At 37.8% G+C, this 16,395-nt stretch overlaps 1 protein-coding gene across 1 annotated transcript in view; it reads left to right on the forward strand.

Annotated features, from left to right (window-relative positions):
• DENND5A (DENN/MADD domain containing 5A) overlaps window positions 1-16,395 on the forward strand; it is a 47,981-nt gene that overhangs the window by 24,339 nt on the left and 7,247 nt on the right. Inside the window, exons 11-17 of the mRNA XM_009994271.1 lie at window positions 488-581; window positions 3,723-3,854; window positions 5,335-5,487; window positions 8,656-8,740; window positions 10,100-10,184; window positions 11,161-11,289; window positions 15,001-15,122. Of these exons, the coding sequence (XP_009992573.1) occupies window positions 488-581; window positions 3,723-3,854; window positions 5,335-5,487; window positions 8,656-8,740; window positions 10,100-10,184; window positions 11,161-11,289; window positions 15,001-15,122 (800 nt within the window). The remainder of the gene's footprint in view (window positions 1-487; window positions 582-3,722; window positions 3,855-5,334; window positions 5,488-8,655; window positions 8,741-10,099; window positions 10,185-11,160; window positions 11,290-15,000; window positions 15,123-16,395) is intronic.

A 16,395-nucleotide genomic window follows, 5' to 3' on the forward strand; every position in this document is an offset into this window, starting at 1 on the left:
TCCTCGAGCTTTTTTGTTTTTTCTTATTTTTTTTCTTCTTTGAAATCAGGAATTGCAAAAGCAAATGGACTTAAGAAAGCCCTACTATGTTTGAGGTTATAGTTGATGTACTTCGAATTACTCATAATTACTCTTGATATAAAAGCAGATCTCATTGGATCTCAGTAAAGGGCTAGAAATATTTTAGGATATGGTCCTATGAAAACTTTGGAGGAAGAGGAAAAAGGGGTGAATTGTAACTGGATATCATAAAATAATGAAAAACCACAAACAAAGAGTATGTGATCTTGTTTTCTGAAATCCTTGGGCTGCCCAAGGCTGGTTTCATCTTCAGAGATTTTTGTATGTATTTGCAGCTGCACATGCTGTGATGCAGTTGATGTCAACAGGTTCAATATACAACAAGATAGAAACTTCTTATTTCCCCCCTTGCTGCTCCCCTTCACATAACTCTTGGCATCTGTTTAACAATATTCCCTGTCTGTAGATGGACAAAGAGAAATGCCCCTGCACAGTGGAGGCGGAAGGACAGACAGAAGCAACACACCGAGCACCTGCGTCTTGACAATGATCAGAGAGAGGTGAAAACTGTTCAGCTATAGAGATGTGATGTTGTTTGCTTTTTTTTCCTAATTGCCTTAATAATGCTCTGTAACCTTTATGAAGTGTCTAGACAGTTACTTGCAGTCCATCTCTGCTCTCCCATAGTTGTATTTAATACAGATGAAGTTCCTGTTTCTTAGCAGATGAAAAACACTTAGTTTGCTTACTCTAAAAGTTATGTCATTTTTACTCCCTCTCAGGACAAATTTATTTATCCCATGTATAGGAGAGTCATCATGTGCATTCAAGGTTCTTTTTTTTGTGTTTTGTTTTTTTTTTTTTGGTGTGTTGTTCTTAAAGGGAGGGAAGGGAGGAATTAGTCTTAACAGCTTTTAGCCATCTATTTCCTATCTCTAACTTATCCACCCTATTCTTTTGTATACTTGATGGAGGAAAGATAATGACCTCCAGAGAGTGAGTGATTTCATCCTAAAATCAGAAGCATTGCCTTTTGGACTTGCCTGTTTTTCTGCTGTAGATAGATCATAAAAGAGGTTCTAAGGTGGCAAACTGACACAGACAACCTCATGCTAAGGTGGGAATGTGAACCCCACCTCTACTGTCAGGTTTGTGTCTGTCTGTTTTTACATGGCACAGGCTGCTGATTTTACCCACATTCTGAGCCTGGTAACTTCTCTCACCAGTGCTTCTACAACTGACAGTTATTTTTTCTGATGAAGGGATTTTGAAAGGTCTGGCTGATGTGAACTAATTGCAATACAGTTTCTTATTCATATGATACAGACTGCAAACTGTTACACTGGGTGTTGATTTATGGGTAATTGCAAGAATAATCTGGTTTAAAAGATCAGAGTTAATATTTTTGTTTAGTAACCTCAGAGTTTTACATTTGTTTAAATGTATGTTTTTCATTGAAGACAATATTCTCTTGCCTTGTTAAATATCTTCAGAAAAGCTTCATTTTGAATTTTAAAGTAGTCTGGTCCTTGTTAGATAGCGTTGTCAAAATCAAATAGCTTTGTCTGTCCAGTTCATTCTTTTATGGTAGTGATGAGTTTAATTTCCTTTCCAATATACTAATTTCCAGAATGTTCTTATTGGTTTGTTGAAATTTTGTGTAGTGTTATCCATATCATCCATAGTCATGTAATAGAAAAATGTCTGCATAATAAAAAAAAGCTATGAGTAGCTTCTGGCTTTGACACGTTCCATATGCTCAGATAACTCTTGAAGTATTTTTTACAAATATTTACATAATACAATTTTTTTAAGAAAAGTGAACAATAGTTGATTTGTAAGCTCATTGTTGCTGTTATCAATTATGATGTTTAGCACACAAACTTCTGAGACTTCAACTAGGTTATTACAAAGAAAAATCTACCTCTAGTCTCTGGGTTTTTTTTGTTTCATTTTGTTTTTTAACTGACTCTTCACATGTTGATTATCCTATAGAATTTATTCTGTCATGCAAGTAAAATAATTTATGAGGAATAGAAATTACAAATAGATGCTCAGGTGAGGGTACCAACTGCTAGGTTAATCTGCTGGTTTTGTAGGGTTTTATGCTATACCCTGTTGATTACATACTTCTGATTGGACATTGACCCCCTCTTCCAGGTGAACCAGAGACTTTCCTATTAAGTCTGAAAGAATGGGGAGGGAGCCCTTCTGAGATGAAGGCTGGGGATCAGGCTGAGCAGGAGGCAATGGTTTCAAAGTGCAGTGTTGTGAGTTTTAGACAAATTGAAGCTTTGGGGCAGCAAACAAAGCTCTCTAGAATTTAGACTTAGTGGCTTTTAACTTGCAAATATTTGTGCCCAGTGGAGAGTGGAGTTTACACCAATCCAATGATTGAATGCCATAATTTTTTTTTCCCTTTAAGCTTCATTACTTATGAATTTATATTTATGTTTAATGCTTGGGAGTTCTGCATTGTATTATGTCTTCACTCTCTTCCTTTTCTGTTTTGCATGCTTGCTTTTGTTACTTCATATGTACTTACCACTTTCGCTTTACATGGTCTGCTTGGCTTTTTGCTACCAACTTGCCCTACCAGCACCTGGACTTTTCCATGTCAGAGCTTCAGTTGCAGTTATGTTTAGAGTGGGACCAGCATGATTGGCCCTTCATGCCCTCTGTAAAATCTGTGTCAGAGCGTTATCTGGTATGTCCAATGCACAATATGACTGTTACAGTTCTGGGTGAAGATGCATAATAACATGTATATATCATAGCTCTTTAGTGCAAGGCTGATGTAGAACTTGTTGTTTTCCCTCTTTGCAAAGATCATATGTTTGATAATCTGTCTTCACTGAATTTTCAGTTGGTCAGTATTTCAGTATAAAGTAGACAAATTACCTATTAATCTGAAATATATCCTAATAGTGAGTATTCTGTCAGTGCCTGGACAGGACATTCTCTATGTTGCTTATTTACAGTTAGCTGTGTGCCAACCAACCTGTGATCACCTGTCTTTCAAAACATTTGTCAAATTATTCTTGTCTCTGAGGTGAAAACAATGGCAACTCCTTGGTGGCAGTATCAGGAGCAGAGAAGCAATCTCAATTATAGTGAGTTCAGGAGATTATTTTGCTAAATAATGCAGATGGTTCACAGCTGAGAGCTGTAAGTAGCATTTTGCAGCTGCTTCCTGAAAGACTGGGAGGTTGGCTAAGAAACAGAAGATTGGCAGGAACACAAGGCACAGATCTCAGATGATGTCAAGTTCCCCACAAAGTTTTCTTGTGGTCCCCATGTAGACTAGTCTGCCATTTGAATAGGCTGGGTAATTATTACAAACTTTTGTTTTATATGAAAAAAGAACAAGACAATTCTCAGTGGTGGAGGGAGTAACTGAATCTCTATGCATCTAAATATCCTTGACAGTTTATATTGTGTTTTTGTTATTCAGCAATGTGTGTTCTATACTACCTGGGCAATGTAAATGGGGATTAGACCTCCAAGGAGACAGTACCTGAAGTGTCTCAGCCCAGTGTGATGCTGGGTATGAAAAGGGGCCTTTTCTGAAAGGGGAGATCTGATCCTTTCCTCCTGGTTGCACAGGGCTGGGTTTTAAAGACAAGCTTATTCTTTTCTCTTGGCAAAGTAGTCTCACTTGCACTTCTATCTGTATTTGTCAATTTTCTTCCCCAATACAGAAGTATATCCAGGAAGCCAGGAATCTGGGCAGCACTATTCGGCAGCCCAAGTTGTCTAACCTCTCTCCATCGGTAATTGCACAAACCAACTGGAAGTTTGTGGAAGGCTTGCTGAAGGAATGTCGAAATAAGGTAATGCAGGGAATATTTCTGTTCTCTTGCACATCTTATCCATCCTTTATGGACATTTCTTGGCAAATATATTTGAACCCCCTTCTTCAGCTGTTTCTGCTTTATTCATATAAAGACTTGCATGGTAGTGAGAAATTAGTGAAGAGATAATGTACTTAGAAATTCTGCAGGGAGTGGAAACTTTATCAAACAGATTTATGATAGAGAATGTAAAATGTTAGAAAGATATTGAATATTCGGATAGGTCTTTATCATCCTGCAGCAATGTTTGTTATGGCTTATTTCAGTTATCACTAATGAAACTTTACTCTTTCAACAAGAGTGAATATTCTAAAAGAGGAGGTTGTGAAAATGCTCGTAACTAAAGGTTAAAAACTTCTGAAACATAAGTTTTCAAGCACTTAATGAAGAAATTTGGCACTACTTTGCAGGCGTGCTTCACCAGTATACAATTGACAATGCATTAGTCTGAATTAACTGTTAATGTTCATACTAATGAAGTAAAGAGAATCATTATCAAATAGACACATTCTTACCTTAAGTCAGTGGAAGTAATATAGCAATTATGTACAACTTCTTGTAAAACAGTGTTTAATACAGGTATCTACTTCTGATTTCACTTTAGTTTTCTATGTGTATGAAACTGTCCAAATAATCCCACTCACTTAATAAAGTTATATGATGGTGACAATCCTTGAAGCTAGACTTTCACTGGGGAAATGCAACTCTAGGGAATGTAGTGAGCCTGCTGTTAGCAGAGAGAGAAATTCCAGGGGAGTTGAGGAGGAGAAGCTAGAGACTAACTTAGAGTTCTTAGTCTGAACTAAGACTGTGCATAGGTGCCTAAGGGAGTATTACTCATTTGAGAGCTACTCTAGAATAGCAAAAAAAAATATTAAAAAAATGTGTAAAAGATGAGAACAAGTGGTGCTCTAGTAATTTTTCCCTCCAGGTAACTATATGATTAATATATTGTGACTGGGAGACTGTACATTAAGAGTCAGTGAGAGCTTTGACTATTTTGAAATTGTGTATGATTTAGGAGAATGTGGCTCATCAGGGAACCACAAGAGATGCACCCCAGAATGGCTTTGGTTTGAACACAGATGCCCTTCTGACAGAACAGGGTCTCACAGGGAAGTTATATCTCCGTGCTACCTGGAAGTGCTTGTGCACGTGCACCTCCTCATGGACATGGTGTGCTGCTCCCAGTCCAGCACTTGCCAGGCTTCAGAAACACCCAAGCCTGCCTTTCAGGGCCTTGCTGTAGGCCTGCTGTTCCCTTTGCTGGCATTGCTCTGTGGAGGCTTATATGCCTATTTGCAAGCCCCTTGAGAGCTTCAGAAATACTGCAGACACCCAGTTACTCTGCTACATCTTTGCTATTTTGTGCTTCCTTGTTGGTTATTTTAAAAGTGTAAGTAGTTGTGGAAGTTCCCATGGGAAGAATTAAACTCTCTTTTGCCTTGTCCTTTTTGAGACCAAGAGGATGTTGGTTGAAAAAATGGGTCGAGAAGCTGTGGAGCTGGGTCATGGAGAAGTGAATATCACAGGCGTAGAAGAGAACACCCTGATAGCCAGTCTGTGTGACCTCTTAGAAAGGATATGGAGCCACGGTCTGCAAGTCAAGCAGGTGAGGAACAAATATTCCTGTAAGTTGCAGAGTGCACTTTCCTGAAGTTGTTATGCTCTTCCTCCCTCTGCTTTCAGGTGACACCTTTTGTGTGTATGTAGATGTGCAAAAATACTTGCGTTCCACGTGTCCTTTATGTCGGTTACTGCCACCTTGCCCGTCTCCACTTTTTGCTTGGGGGTGTGTGCAAGTGCACATGTAGATCTGTGCCACAGATGACTTCTTGGAAGACTTTCTGTTTAACCTGGGGTTCTTATTTCATTTGTGATTTTGATGGGGTTTTTTGTTTGTTTGTTTTGTTTGTTTGGGTTTTTTTCCTTTTAAATAGGATTGCAAATAAAACTATTTCTGTGTTCTGAACACTTGTATTATTGAAGTTGTTAGGCTATAAGACAGAATATGCTAGAAGGTGCTGTCAGTGGGGTACAATATGGAGAATTAGTTTTCCTTAAGGATAATTTAGTTTTTAAGAGTTTGGTTCTTACTGAATGATGTTGAGATAGTTAAGAGATGTCTACAAGATCAGTAGTTAGAGGTGTTACTTTTCATATGAAATTAATACTTGTTTATTGTGCTTTTCTGTTTGGAGTCACTTGTGGGGGCTAAGGGGAGTTTGGAAGGCCTTTATCCTTTCATTCTTCTTTGTACAAAGGTATAGGAAGGACAGTGAGGCTTATAACTGTTTTTTTAAAAAGTATGTGCAGAATAAATGTATGTAATCCAGACAACTGTAATTCATTATCTCTGTTCCCAGCACCCAAACGCCAGTGTTTAAATCTGCTCTCCTTCAAGCTATGCAGTAGTTCTCTATGTGAAGATTTATCATGTGATTCTCTCCCTTCCCTCTTGTATATCACTTAGGATAGAAGCTGTACTGCTTTCGTCTTAGAGGACAGAGCATCAGCATACTCTGCTTCAACTCAGATTTGGGCCTTTCAGACCACCAGGAGGCCAACCCTACATAAGGTTAATGCTTTGGATTGATTGCAGATGTTGGCAGACAGTGCTGAATGGTGGAATAAATAGAGTGGTGGAATATAATAGAGGCCTAATGGAGGAAGTGCAGTGCATCTTGTATTATGATCCACAGTTAAAAAAAATAATAAAAAGCACCACTAATTCTTTGTGTGCTCTGGCCTTTATTAAATATGCAAAAGCCTTCTGTTTTATACATTGATTTTATTTTATTTTTCAGTCATGAGCCAAGGAAATCTCTTCTTACTCAATTGACCATAGTAATGACAATGGCTTTCCTTCCACCAATCCCTGCTTTTACCTCTTCCCTGCTGATGAACCCTGGTAGTTGTACATTAGCTTCCATGTGCAGGAGAGTTGTCGGATGTAGGGTCTAATGACTGAAGTAGTAAACTTTCAGGTGGCCTTGGTTATTCCCTTGCCCATTCTCTGTCCTACTGCTTTCCTTACTCTGTCTTCTTTTCCCTTATAGATACAGCTTGCATCATCATTGCTATTTGGTGAGGTTAAAGGAGAGTAACACCATGTTAAAGGAAGTGGGCAGATATAAACTGCATGAGTTACTACATTCATCATGATTGTTGCTACTTTGTACATCTGTTTGCTGCAGGATACTTTTGTTTGCTGCTTTGCGATCTGTTGCAGTTTTTGCTGTGGCAGCTGGTTGCTGAATGCTAGACTGTGTGTGCATGTGTGTCTTTATTGAGAGAAAGGCCATTTTGGATGATACTGTTCCCTAGTTGATATTTTTCATGCTCTCTTTATATGTTTTTATAAGACTTACAGTTTTGGCTTTTCGTGTTGGATCTCTCAGGTACACAAATGAGGCATTGAATTTCCCTGGATTTTTTTTTCAATATGCTCGCCACTGAACACGTATTTTTAATAAATTTGACTTAACACAGATGTAACAGACACTCTAGGTTTTATCTTCTGGAGGCATACTACTTCTGGAATAATGGCTCATGGCCCTTAGTTCTTTATGTCAAATGTAGGAAGGAACAGGATTTAGCTGTTCAAAGATTTTTGAAAATGGCTTAAAAAAAAATAAGTTCAGATCTGACCCATAATTACTGCACCTCCAGGAAGGTACTTACATGATTTTTTTTTATTACACTGACAGTGCTGAATTAACAACTGTTGCTTTACAGCTGTGGTTTCTTTCTGCACCAAGGTGTTAATAAAAATATGACTTTGTAATAGGACTGCTTTTCTGAAAGCAGAAATGCTACATCTTTACTGTGATTTCCAGTTAATATAATTTGGGAAGATGATAGGTAATACTAATTAATTTCCTAATTATTCCAGATTGAAATTGTTCCAATTATGTGCTGAAGAGCCCCTGTTCATTTACTGCTGCCTTTCTGTGGCTTTGCAAGCTTTTGATTTATCATGCAGAATATTTTGGGATTAATTCAAGAATCTTTTTAGTTTGCCAGTGGAAGATTTCCTTACATTGTTTTAAGCCACCAGAGATTTAAGAAAGCAACATAATGAGCAAAGTGTACCTTTTGACATCATTTGATGGATTTATCTTGGCCTAAATACTACATCCCAAATGGCAACTTTTCAGTTGGTTTTATACTGTTGTAGAGCTGGAGTATTCTGGCTGATGAGCTTTCATTGTCCTACTTGATTTTAGGTTGTCTTTTCTTACTCTCTTCGTGATTATCCAAATTCTTTGCCTGATGAAATTGAAGAGAGTGTTTTGAGGTTCTGAAAATGGACAGTGTCTATCTGTATCTCTGAATTACCCTGAAAGGAATTGGATGCACAGGACTTGGGTGTAAGAGGGTTAACTCAGGCTGGCTTTGTATCTCTTGTCATCTCACTGCTGGAGAGGCAGGAAGGGAAAGACACATAGTACAGGTTATGGCCTCAGACTTAGACCTCTACTTGCACACAGGGTTTTGCAAGCCTCTAAATGTTTTCTTCTTATGTTAATGAACAATGAGAAATGCTCAGTTGACTTTTTCCTGTTACCAGAATAATTAGATTTTCTTTCTCAACTTCTTTACAGCTCCTGAGCACCTCTTGTGTCTTGTTTTTGTTGTCACCAATGACTTTATAGGGAGAAACATACTTAAAGCAAGTTTTTGTTATGACTGATATTTTCAGTGATGGTTTAAACTTTTTTTTTTTAATTCAGCTGATAGTGATTTCTTTAATTTTTAAATTTTATTTTAATTTTAGGGAAAGTCTGCTTTGTGGTCTCATCTACTACATTACCTAGAAAACAGACAGAGAAAAACTACATCAGGCAGTTTCAGTACCTCAGGTAAGATTGACTTCCGCTGGAAGAAGATGATAAAAAACCCACCTATGAGTAAGAGCTGCCTGCAGATTTTCACTTTTTAAAGTATTAAAAGTATTTAAAGTATTGTATCCACTACAGAATTAACATGGACCTAGTGCATTGTCTCAATAAATTTTGTGAAAAATGAACTGGTTTGCATTGGCCTCTCTTGTTTGGAAGTAACTTGAAATAGCTAATGTTTCAGAGAGAGGTTTTAAAATGGATCTGCTCTGATGTACCTTCTTCCATATGACACATAGTCACTGTGTGACTGGCAAAGCATATTACGTTATGGTTGGGGGTGGAAAATAAGTATAAGCATATAAAATTGTGCTGTGCATCCTGAAGTTTTAAAGTCCCTCTTGAAAAAAACTGAACTTAGTGCTTAAAAGAAAGACATTTTTAAAAGTACAAAAACCACTGAAGAAACCTTTTACTTTTTGTTATATCAAATGTTGCAGTAAAAGTGATATTGCACATAAGATAAATAATCTGTTTCTGAGGTTATTAATATCATTTTTCAAGCAGTACTTCTTGTGTCAGATGGAGGCATAGGGTTTAACTTTGGAGAGAAAAATAGGTTTGGGGGAGGTGATGGGTGTTTGTTGAGTTTGTTTTTTTTAAATTGCTATAGGCAAAGACCTGATCGTTACTAACATGGGCAAAGTCCTGTAAGCAACCAAAAACAATAGTTTGGGAAGTATTAAAGTCTCCTGAGTGTCACTTCATTCATAGTGTTTTTGCACATCAGACTGAAGTTACAATCAGTTTTATGCTTTCTAAATTGGCAATGAGGGCAGGGCCTGTATTTATTATGCAACTTGATTCTAGAGTGGAATTTTAAAGATAAGAGTAGTAATATTGCTTACAAAAATCTAAACCATGCTATTTACAAGAGTGGTGGGGTATACAGGAGCATGCAAAGTGATACATTACTTAAATGTATGATACATGGTGTACTAAGTAAAATATGTTGAACACAGTTTTCTGATGTCAGCAGTGCCAGTTTTACTGCATAGAAAAAAGGTAGGGTAGTCTTTTAAAAATAGTACTTGCTTAGTGTATGTTTTAAGCTATTTGATGTCAAACCAATTTCTGCTGAATCTAAGCCCTTTAATGTGCTGATGACTAGTGTGTGCTGATCTGAATAATCACCTGTGTAGCATATTAGATTTTCATGTCATTTTAAGTGGAAATATGACTCAATGTCTTCACAAAACATTGGTTCACCAGTAACACAGGAGTGCAAGTTGTTGTTAATTCACCTTCTTATTTTTATGTTGATTTAAAAATCTTTAACTGGATTTTTACAAATAAGGAATTCTGTTCTTCTGAATCTAGGAATAATTATTGATTCAGAAAGGAGGAAGTCTGATTCCAGTCCAGCCATGTCACCTCTTAGAATCTCTCTCATCCAGGACATGAGGTGAGTTTAAACTACTAAAACCAATGCAGAAAACCTGTGAGATTTGCATTCTTGTTCTGTGTATAATGTGTATCCTACAGAAAAGTCTGTTTCATACAGCAGGAGGGGGATGTGGGGAAGAAACCTGCTAAACTGTTTTTAGAGTATTTTGTGCAACCTTTTCATTGACTTTTACAAAAACAGGTTTTGTGCTGAGATTTTATATTGTCACTGATACTAGCTTATAGAAAAACCCTCACAGACTTTTCATCATTTTTATAAGTATTCTGTATTGTTTTATTTCCAGAGATGTGGGTGTAGCATATGTATTTTCCCTGTTAAAGCCAAGTTGATTGCGTAGTTTGAGCTCATTCTTGCTTCTCAGTGAAGAAAACAGTTTAAGAACTTCTTTGAGATAAAGGAGAAGTTTATCTAACATGGAGTACTGTGGTGTGAATAGTTATAACTTTCTGCTCAATGCCGTGTTTTCATTACGTTAAAAACAATATACAGAACTTCGACATTAATTTTGAAATTGTTTTTCTTTCCTATTTTTTTTCCATACCAACATCTAATTTTTTCAATGGATGGGAGTGAACTGAGGATTTTGAAGGGACATGCTTGTCTTTTTAAAAAATTTCATTTGTGTCTTCTATGCAAGAAAATCTACTGATGACAAACACAGTATTTAATTTTCCAAAGCACTCAGCCATAAATGTTGCAGTGATAAGGTCCAGAATGGTTCTTAAATCATATGAAGCGACAGTCCTGGTTTAGAATTTTGTAAATAAGGCACTGCATTGCAGATGTGTACTTTTCAAGCTCTTATTCTTTTTCAGCTGGATATGCAAGGAATTTAGATACTGCTGAATATTAAGGTGATAATGCCTCTTTTTCCAGTTTGCATTTTTTGCGAAGTACCTTCTTCAGCCTAGCTTTGTTCAAAAGTATTGTCATATTTTGAAAATACTGAGTAGTGTCTCTTTTTATTTTCCAGACATATCCAGAACATTAGTGAGATCAAAACAGATGTTGGCAAGGCCAGAGCCTGGGTTCGTCTCTCTATGGAAAAGAAATTGCTCTCTAGGCATCTAAAACAGCTGCTTTCAGATCATGAACTCACAAAGTAAGGTGGCTTATCTTGGGCAAAGCTTTTTGAAAATAAACCTGCTTAGTTGTTTGACTTAAGTGCCTTTTATCTTCTCTGCAAAATGAGCACAACAAACTAGACTGCCAAGTGTCTCTGTACCTGTGTATGAGCTAATTAGGAATTATGATTCCATGTTGAGGTTCTTCAGGTACAGGATGAGTTCTGTCATAGCTGGTCTGTGACTGAGGTGAAATCTTCAAAATATTCTAGGGATTAAGTGAGACAGGACATCACTCCAAATGTCACTACTTTGCTGAGTCAAGCTTTTTATGTTTACCCTTCTGTAACTGTGGGTTATTTTGTTTCCCTTGGATTGTTTGGGTTTTTGCAATGCATGGTTGCAGTTCTGTCATGACATGAGGAGTGTAAAGGCACATCCAGATGTGCTTCTGTCATTCTTATTAGTGTGACTCCAAGTGGCTGTTCCTTAGCTTCTCACTTCTATGTCCTAATCTGAGACATTCTTTTAACTCTTTTCAGTGCCATGTAAAATAATGCAGGTAAAATCAACTTCTGGTGTGTTTTAGGAGAGCAGATGAATGTTGTTCATGCAGTACCTTGAAGGTGACGAGGGAGACTGTAATGATCAGGTTTTGCATCTCATTTTGAGGCAATAAGCTCAAGAGGAGATCTGGTAATCTTTTGAAATCATCCATCTGAGTCTTTTCGAGCATGAATGTTTATATCTCTAGATCAAACTGTCAAGTTTCTCAGCATTGTTTGTCCTCTCCTATGCAGTAAAGATTTTGCATTTATAGCCTGCTTAAGAAGGTGAATTGCTTTCGTAATCGTAAAATATTTTCTATTGCAACAATGTTTTATTACTTCTTAACATTTCACAGTCATACCTCACTTTCAGTTCTTTGTGTGTGAAATAATGGAAAAAATATGAAAAGACCCAACAACTGAGATCCAAAACTGTTTAAAGGATAATTGTTCTATAGGAAGAAAATGGGCAAAGTATACAGAGTAGGGGGGGGAGAGGGATGTGAGTGAAAGCTGAAGACTTGAACCCAGAGAGAGTTCCAGATTCTACTGGCTTAAACTCTGTCAGAAGTGCTGCATGCTAGTGTTTGTTATACGTGTGCATCTTGAAAAGCAAAAGGAGAATCCTCAGCACAAGGAGCTATTTACTTAATATGGTGCTGTCCAGAGCACATGTATATTATGTTATCTTTGTAAACATAAATAATTAATTGTTAAATAGTGGCACAAATCAGAGTACAGGCCACATTTCATAGTAATTGTTTTATGAGTAAAAATGTGAAGTTTATTTAGTATAACCTGTGCAGAAAAAAAAAGTGCATTGCTGATAAGGTTGGATATGCTGTGTTTATTGTGTGGAAATTAAAGGTTCTCTTGTGTGGGCCTTAGTAATTGTCATTAGCTTTAATTGAAGACTTCTTTCTGGACACAGCTTCACCTATGTTGTCTACTTTGCTTTTCCTCCCTCACACTCACACTACCTTCCAAGAAATGTTCTCCCTCTCCCTAATCCTCCAAGCCCCAACTGCTGATTATTTGAGATTTGCCTTGTATTGAATTATGTTGGACTTTCTGATGAAGCTGTGGTCTTCTGACAGCAAGGAAAAGCTGAAGGACAGAGTTGAGGACAACTAATAAATCTACTTATATCTCTAAGGTTAGGTCTCTCCTGTGAAGTCAGCAGTCCAGCTCAGGTTAAATTTAGCAGTGCTCGTCCCACACAGAACAAGTGCTGTGAGAGGACTTCCCACACAGCACCACACTCCATCCCACCCTACCCTCTCAAAAGATGGGAACAACTCGACTCTCTTAACGCTGACCAATGCACTGTTTGTCTATCAGACAGACTCTGATTCTCTAGAAGAGAGGGAGGCAGCAGTAAAAATGTTTAAAGTGCAAGTGACAAGCAAAGGAACAACTTGCATAGGAATGACATCAGTTCTTTATGGTCTTGTGAGCTTTGTGCTGTGTGTTTAGAAGTACTACTTAGAGGGGTGTTTTAGGCAGCATGGATTTAGGGCATGCTCCGTTTGTTGTTTTTAGAGGAAGCAGTGCCCAGTTAGTGAGGTACTGAAAATAATTGTGCAGTGTCTGCCATTTTACAGTTAACATGCTTATGTGATCTTCTTTTTTGAAGCACTTCTTAGATATTGTTATTAACCTTTTGTCTTCACTTGACATTTGGCAAAAAAAACCAAGAAAACTGAAACATGTTTGGTTTCTTTCTAGTTTGCCAAGGGACTAGAGTTAGGGAAGAGGTGGAAGTCACACAGCTTCGCTCCCCTGAGACCTTTATATGTGCAAGTAAAATGGGAAATCTTGCATATTGAAAAGGCAAGACAACACATACCCTTGTGGGCAGGCTGTCTAAACATGTGGTTCAGATTGTTCAGATGAAACATGCACGTGGTCACCTGTGAGACCTTTGTGGGTTTGCTACTCTTGTGGCTACAGGCAGCTTATGTTGATGTAAAGCTCAGTATATTTAGTTCCATTGAACATTTCCTGTCAATCTCTAGTGTTATGTTTGCTATGCAAATGAGAATGTCTGTGTGCGTGAATGGTCATTGATTTGTTTTGCACATTACTGGCTTGTAGGTCACTTGCTGAGTTTTTGTAGTTGATATCTGAAACTGAGGGGAATTGTCAGGATGCCCTCCTTGCAGGAACAACCTACCCATGACTCTGTTGGCATTTCTGACACCTAATTAATGCTTTCCTGATGTTTTGAGTATTCCTCTAGCATCAGTTGGGTTTTGGTGCATCTTGGCATGCTCTTAGGTTAGGATTGTTCACTAACCCTGGTATTACTTGTTGGTTGCATATTTAACAAAAATAGTGGTAATGGCTATATACAAGTGAGTAACTCTAAGCATGTTTTCCAGTCAAAATTTGCACTTGAAGAGGTTATGGTTGTAAACTTTTTTCAAAGTTTCTTCATTGCAAGTCTTGCAGTGTTAAATTCTCTAATGTGTTTGAGTAATTTCAATGAGTATGTAGGATTGATTCTGTTTACTAGTGAGAAGGCTGCTAAGCTGCATCTTTTGATAATTCCACCTAAAAGAAGTTGCACTTTTGTGCAAAATCACAGTCCTAGCAAAGAGTTTGCAACCAGTAAAAGGGAATGGTAGGACTTTAAGGCCACCTTTGCGTGCGTATTTTGGTGATGTCAGGTGCTGTGTACTCTCACCAGTGAAGTTATTCTGCAGCTTAAGGTGCAGGTTGATATTGGCCTTGCACTATCACCTATAACTTAATACAAGCAGAAATACAAACTGTCTTGTTGTGTGCTGGAGGGCTCTCCAAGGGCACTGTCTGCTTGAAGGTAATTAACGAGGACTGTCTCTTTACTCCAATTCTGTAATTTTACATGGATGAAAGAAGTTGGATAATTCTTTCCAAGAAAGTACAAAATCTCTCTTCCTGTCTTTTGGGTGGGAGAAGACCCTCAAACCACCCCAAACATGGGTTTTGGGGGGTGGAAAACAGCATGAAGTATTGGCCTGGTGCACTTGAGAGACTTCAGACTTGCAGAGTGTTGACATACCTTGGCACATTAAATACTCTTGCCTCTACCAGTATCACTTGTCATTTGGAATCACTTGCACATTCTTTATAGTTTACCTAATAAATATGCACAATAGAAAACATTTCACTGAAAGTACCTTTGACTGTGGCAAATGATTTGTTCTGCATTTTCAGAAAGCTCTACAAGCGTTACGCGTTCCTCCGCTGTGATGATGAGAAAGAGCAATTCTTGTATCATCTCCTGTCATTCAATGCTGTTGATTACTTTTGCTTTACCAATGTTTTCACAACAATCTGTAAGTATTTGCTGTCCTGAAACTCTGATTTCTACATATGGTTGATTCCTTATCCAAAACTCTGAAACAGCTCTGAGCAATGTGCCTTAATGCAATTGTTCTGCTTTCTGCCTGGTATCTACCTGTGTATGCTGTGTCACCATTTCTGTGATCCTCTCTGATAAAAAGTAGTGTCTCTGTCACTAAAGACTCTGTATTTTACCAAGTTAGGAAAAAAAACCCCAGCTTTAATCCTGTTGAGAAAGACTTCTCAACAGAAAATTTTGTGGTGGGCTTGTTTGCGTCATACTAAACTAGACCAGTGCGCATTATTCATTATTGAGGTAAGAATATTAGCTAACACATGCTAGGAAATTAAAAGGAAAAAAAAAGTACCCCTTTTCATACTCAGCCTACTTTGCTGCATGACTGTCTCCAAGTTGAGGATAACATTGGGATAACAATGAAATGCCCATTGAGGGTTGCATCAGAATTCTGCAACACATGTAACGCAATGAAATACTTTTTCCTCTTTTTTTCTTTTATTTAAAAAGATATCCTAGAGAAGCTTTTAACCTGTTGTTTCTGGTGCATAAATGTCTTAGAGTTCTCATGTATTTGTGTACCTGCTGCCACAGGACCTCACCAGTAAGACAGAATAAGAGAGGTTTTAGCAAGGTGTATAAAATTGGGGGTGGGGGAGTGTGAAAAGACCCCTCTATGGCAGGAGCTACCCTTGATGGTATGTTATTATCCATATTTGTGTGAATGTAAGACAAAGCAAGCAAATGTCTAGACAAAATAGTTTTTGATTCAGTTGTGGGCAAGTTTGGGACAATGCTAAAACCTGGTCTGCTTGATGCAGTTAAATTATCATTTAATTTAAGACTATCAGGACAGAAGATAAAAAGCCAAACATAATAAGAATTCTTAAATGCTTTTTTAGGAAAATCCAACCATCAAATGCTGCTTTCTTGAGGCAATGGCAGCTGAGAGAGAAACGTATTAAACACCTCAGCTGAAAAGCCCTGACTGTAATCCATTTATGCACCACAAAGTAAGGGCAGATTGCCAAGAAACACAGTGACCGTTGAGTTAATTGGATTTTGTTATAAAAGTTGGGTTATTGAAGGACATGCATGAGATGCTAGGTGATTGAAGAGCAGATACCTCCTGAGTCAGAGAAGGGGCTGTAACTCAGGTGATACTGTGCTGAATTAGTCACTGGTAAACCAGAGGACCAGGGAGTGTTTGTATATGTGTGGTGCCAGTTAGAGAGGAAAAGAGTTGTGTG

This window comes from Chaetura pelagica, unplaced genomic scaffold, assembly GCF_000747805.2.
Source record: "Chaetura pelagica isolate M959 unplaced genomic scaffold, ChaPel_1.0 scaffold153, whole genome shotgun sequence".
Taxonomy (NCBI): domain Eukaryota; kingdom Metazoa; phylum Chordata; class Aves; order Apodiformes; family Apodidae; genus Chaetura; species Chaetura pelagica.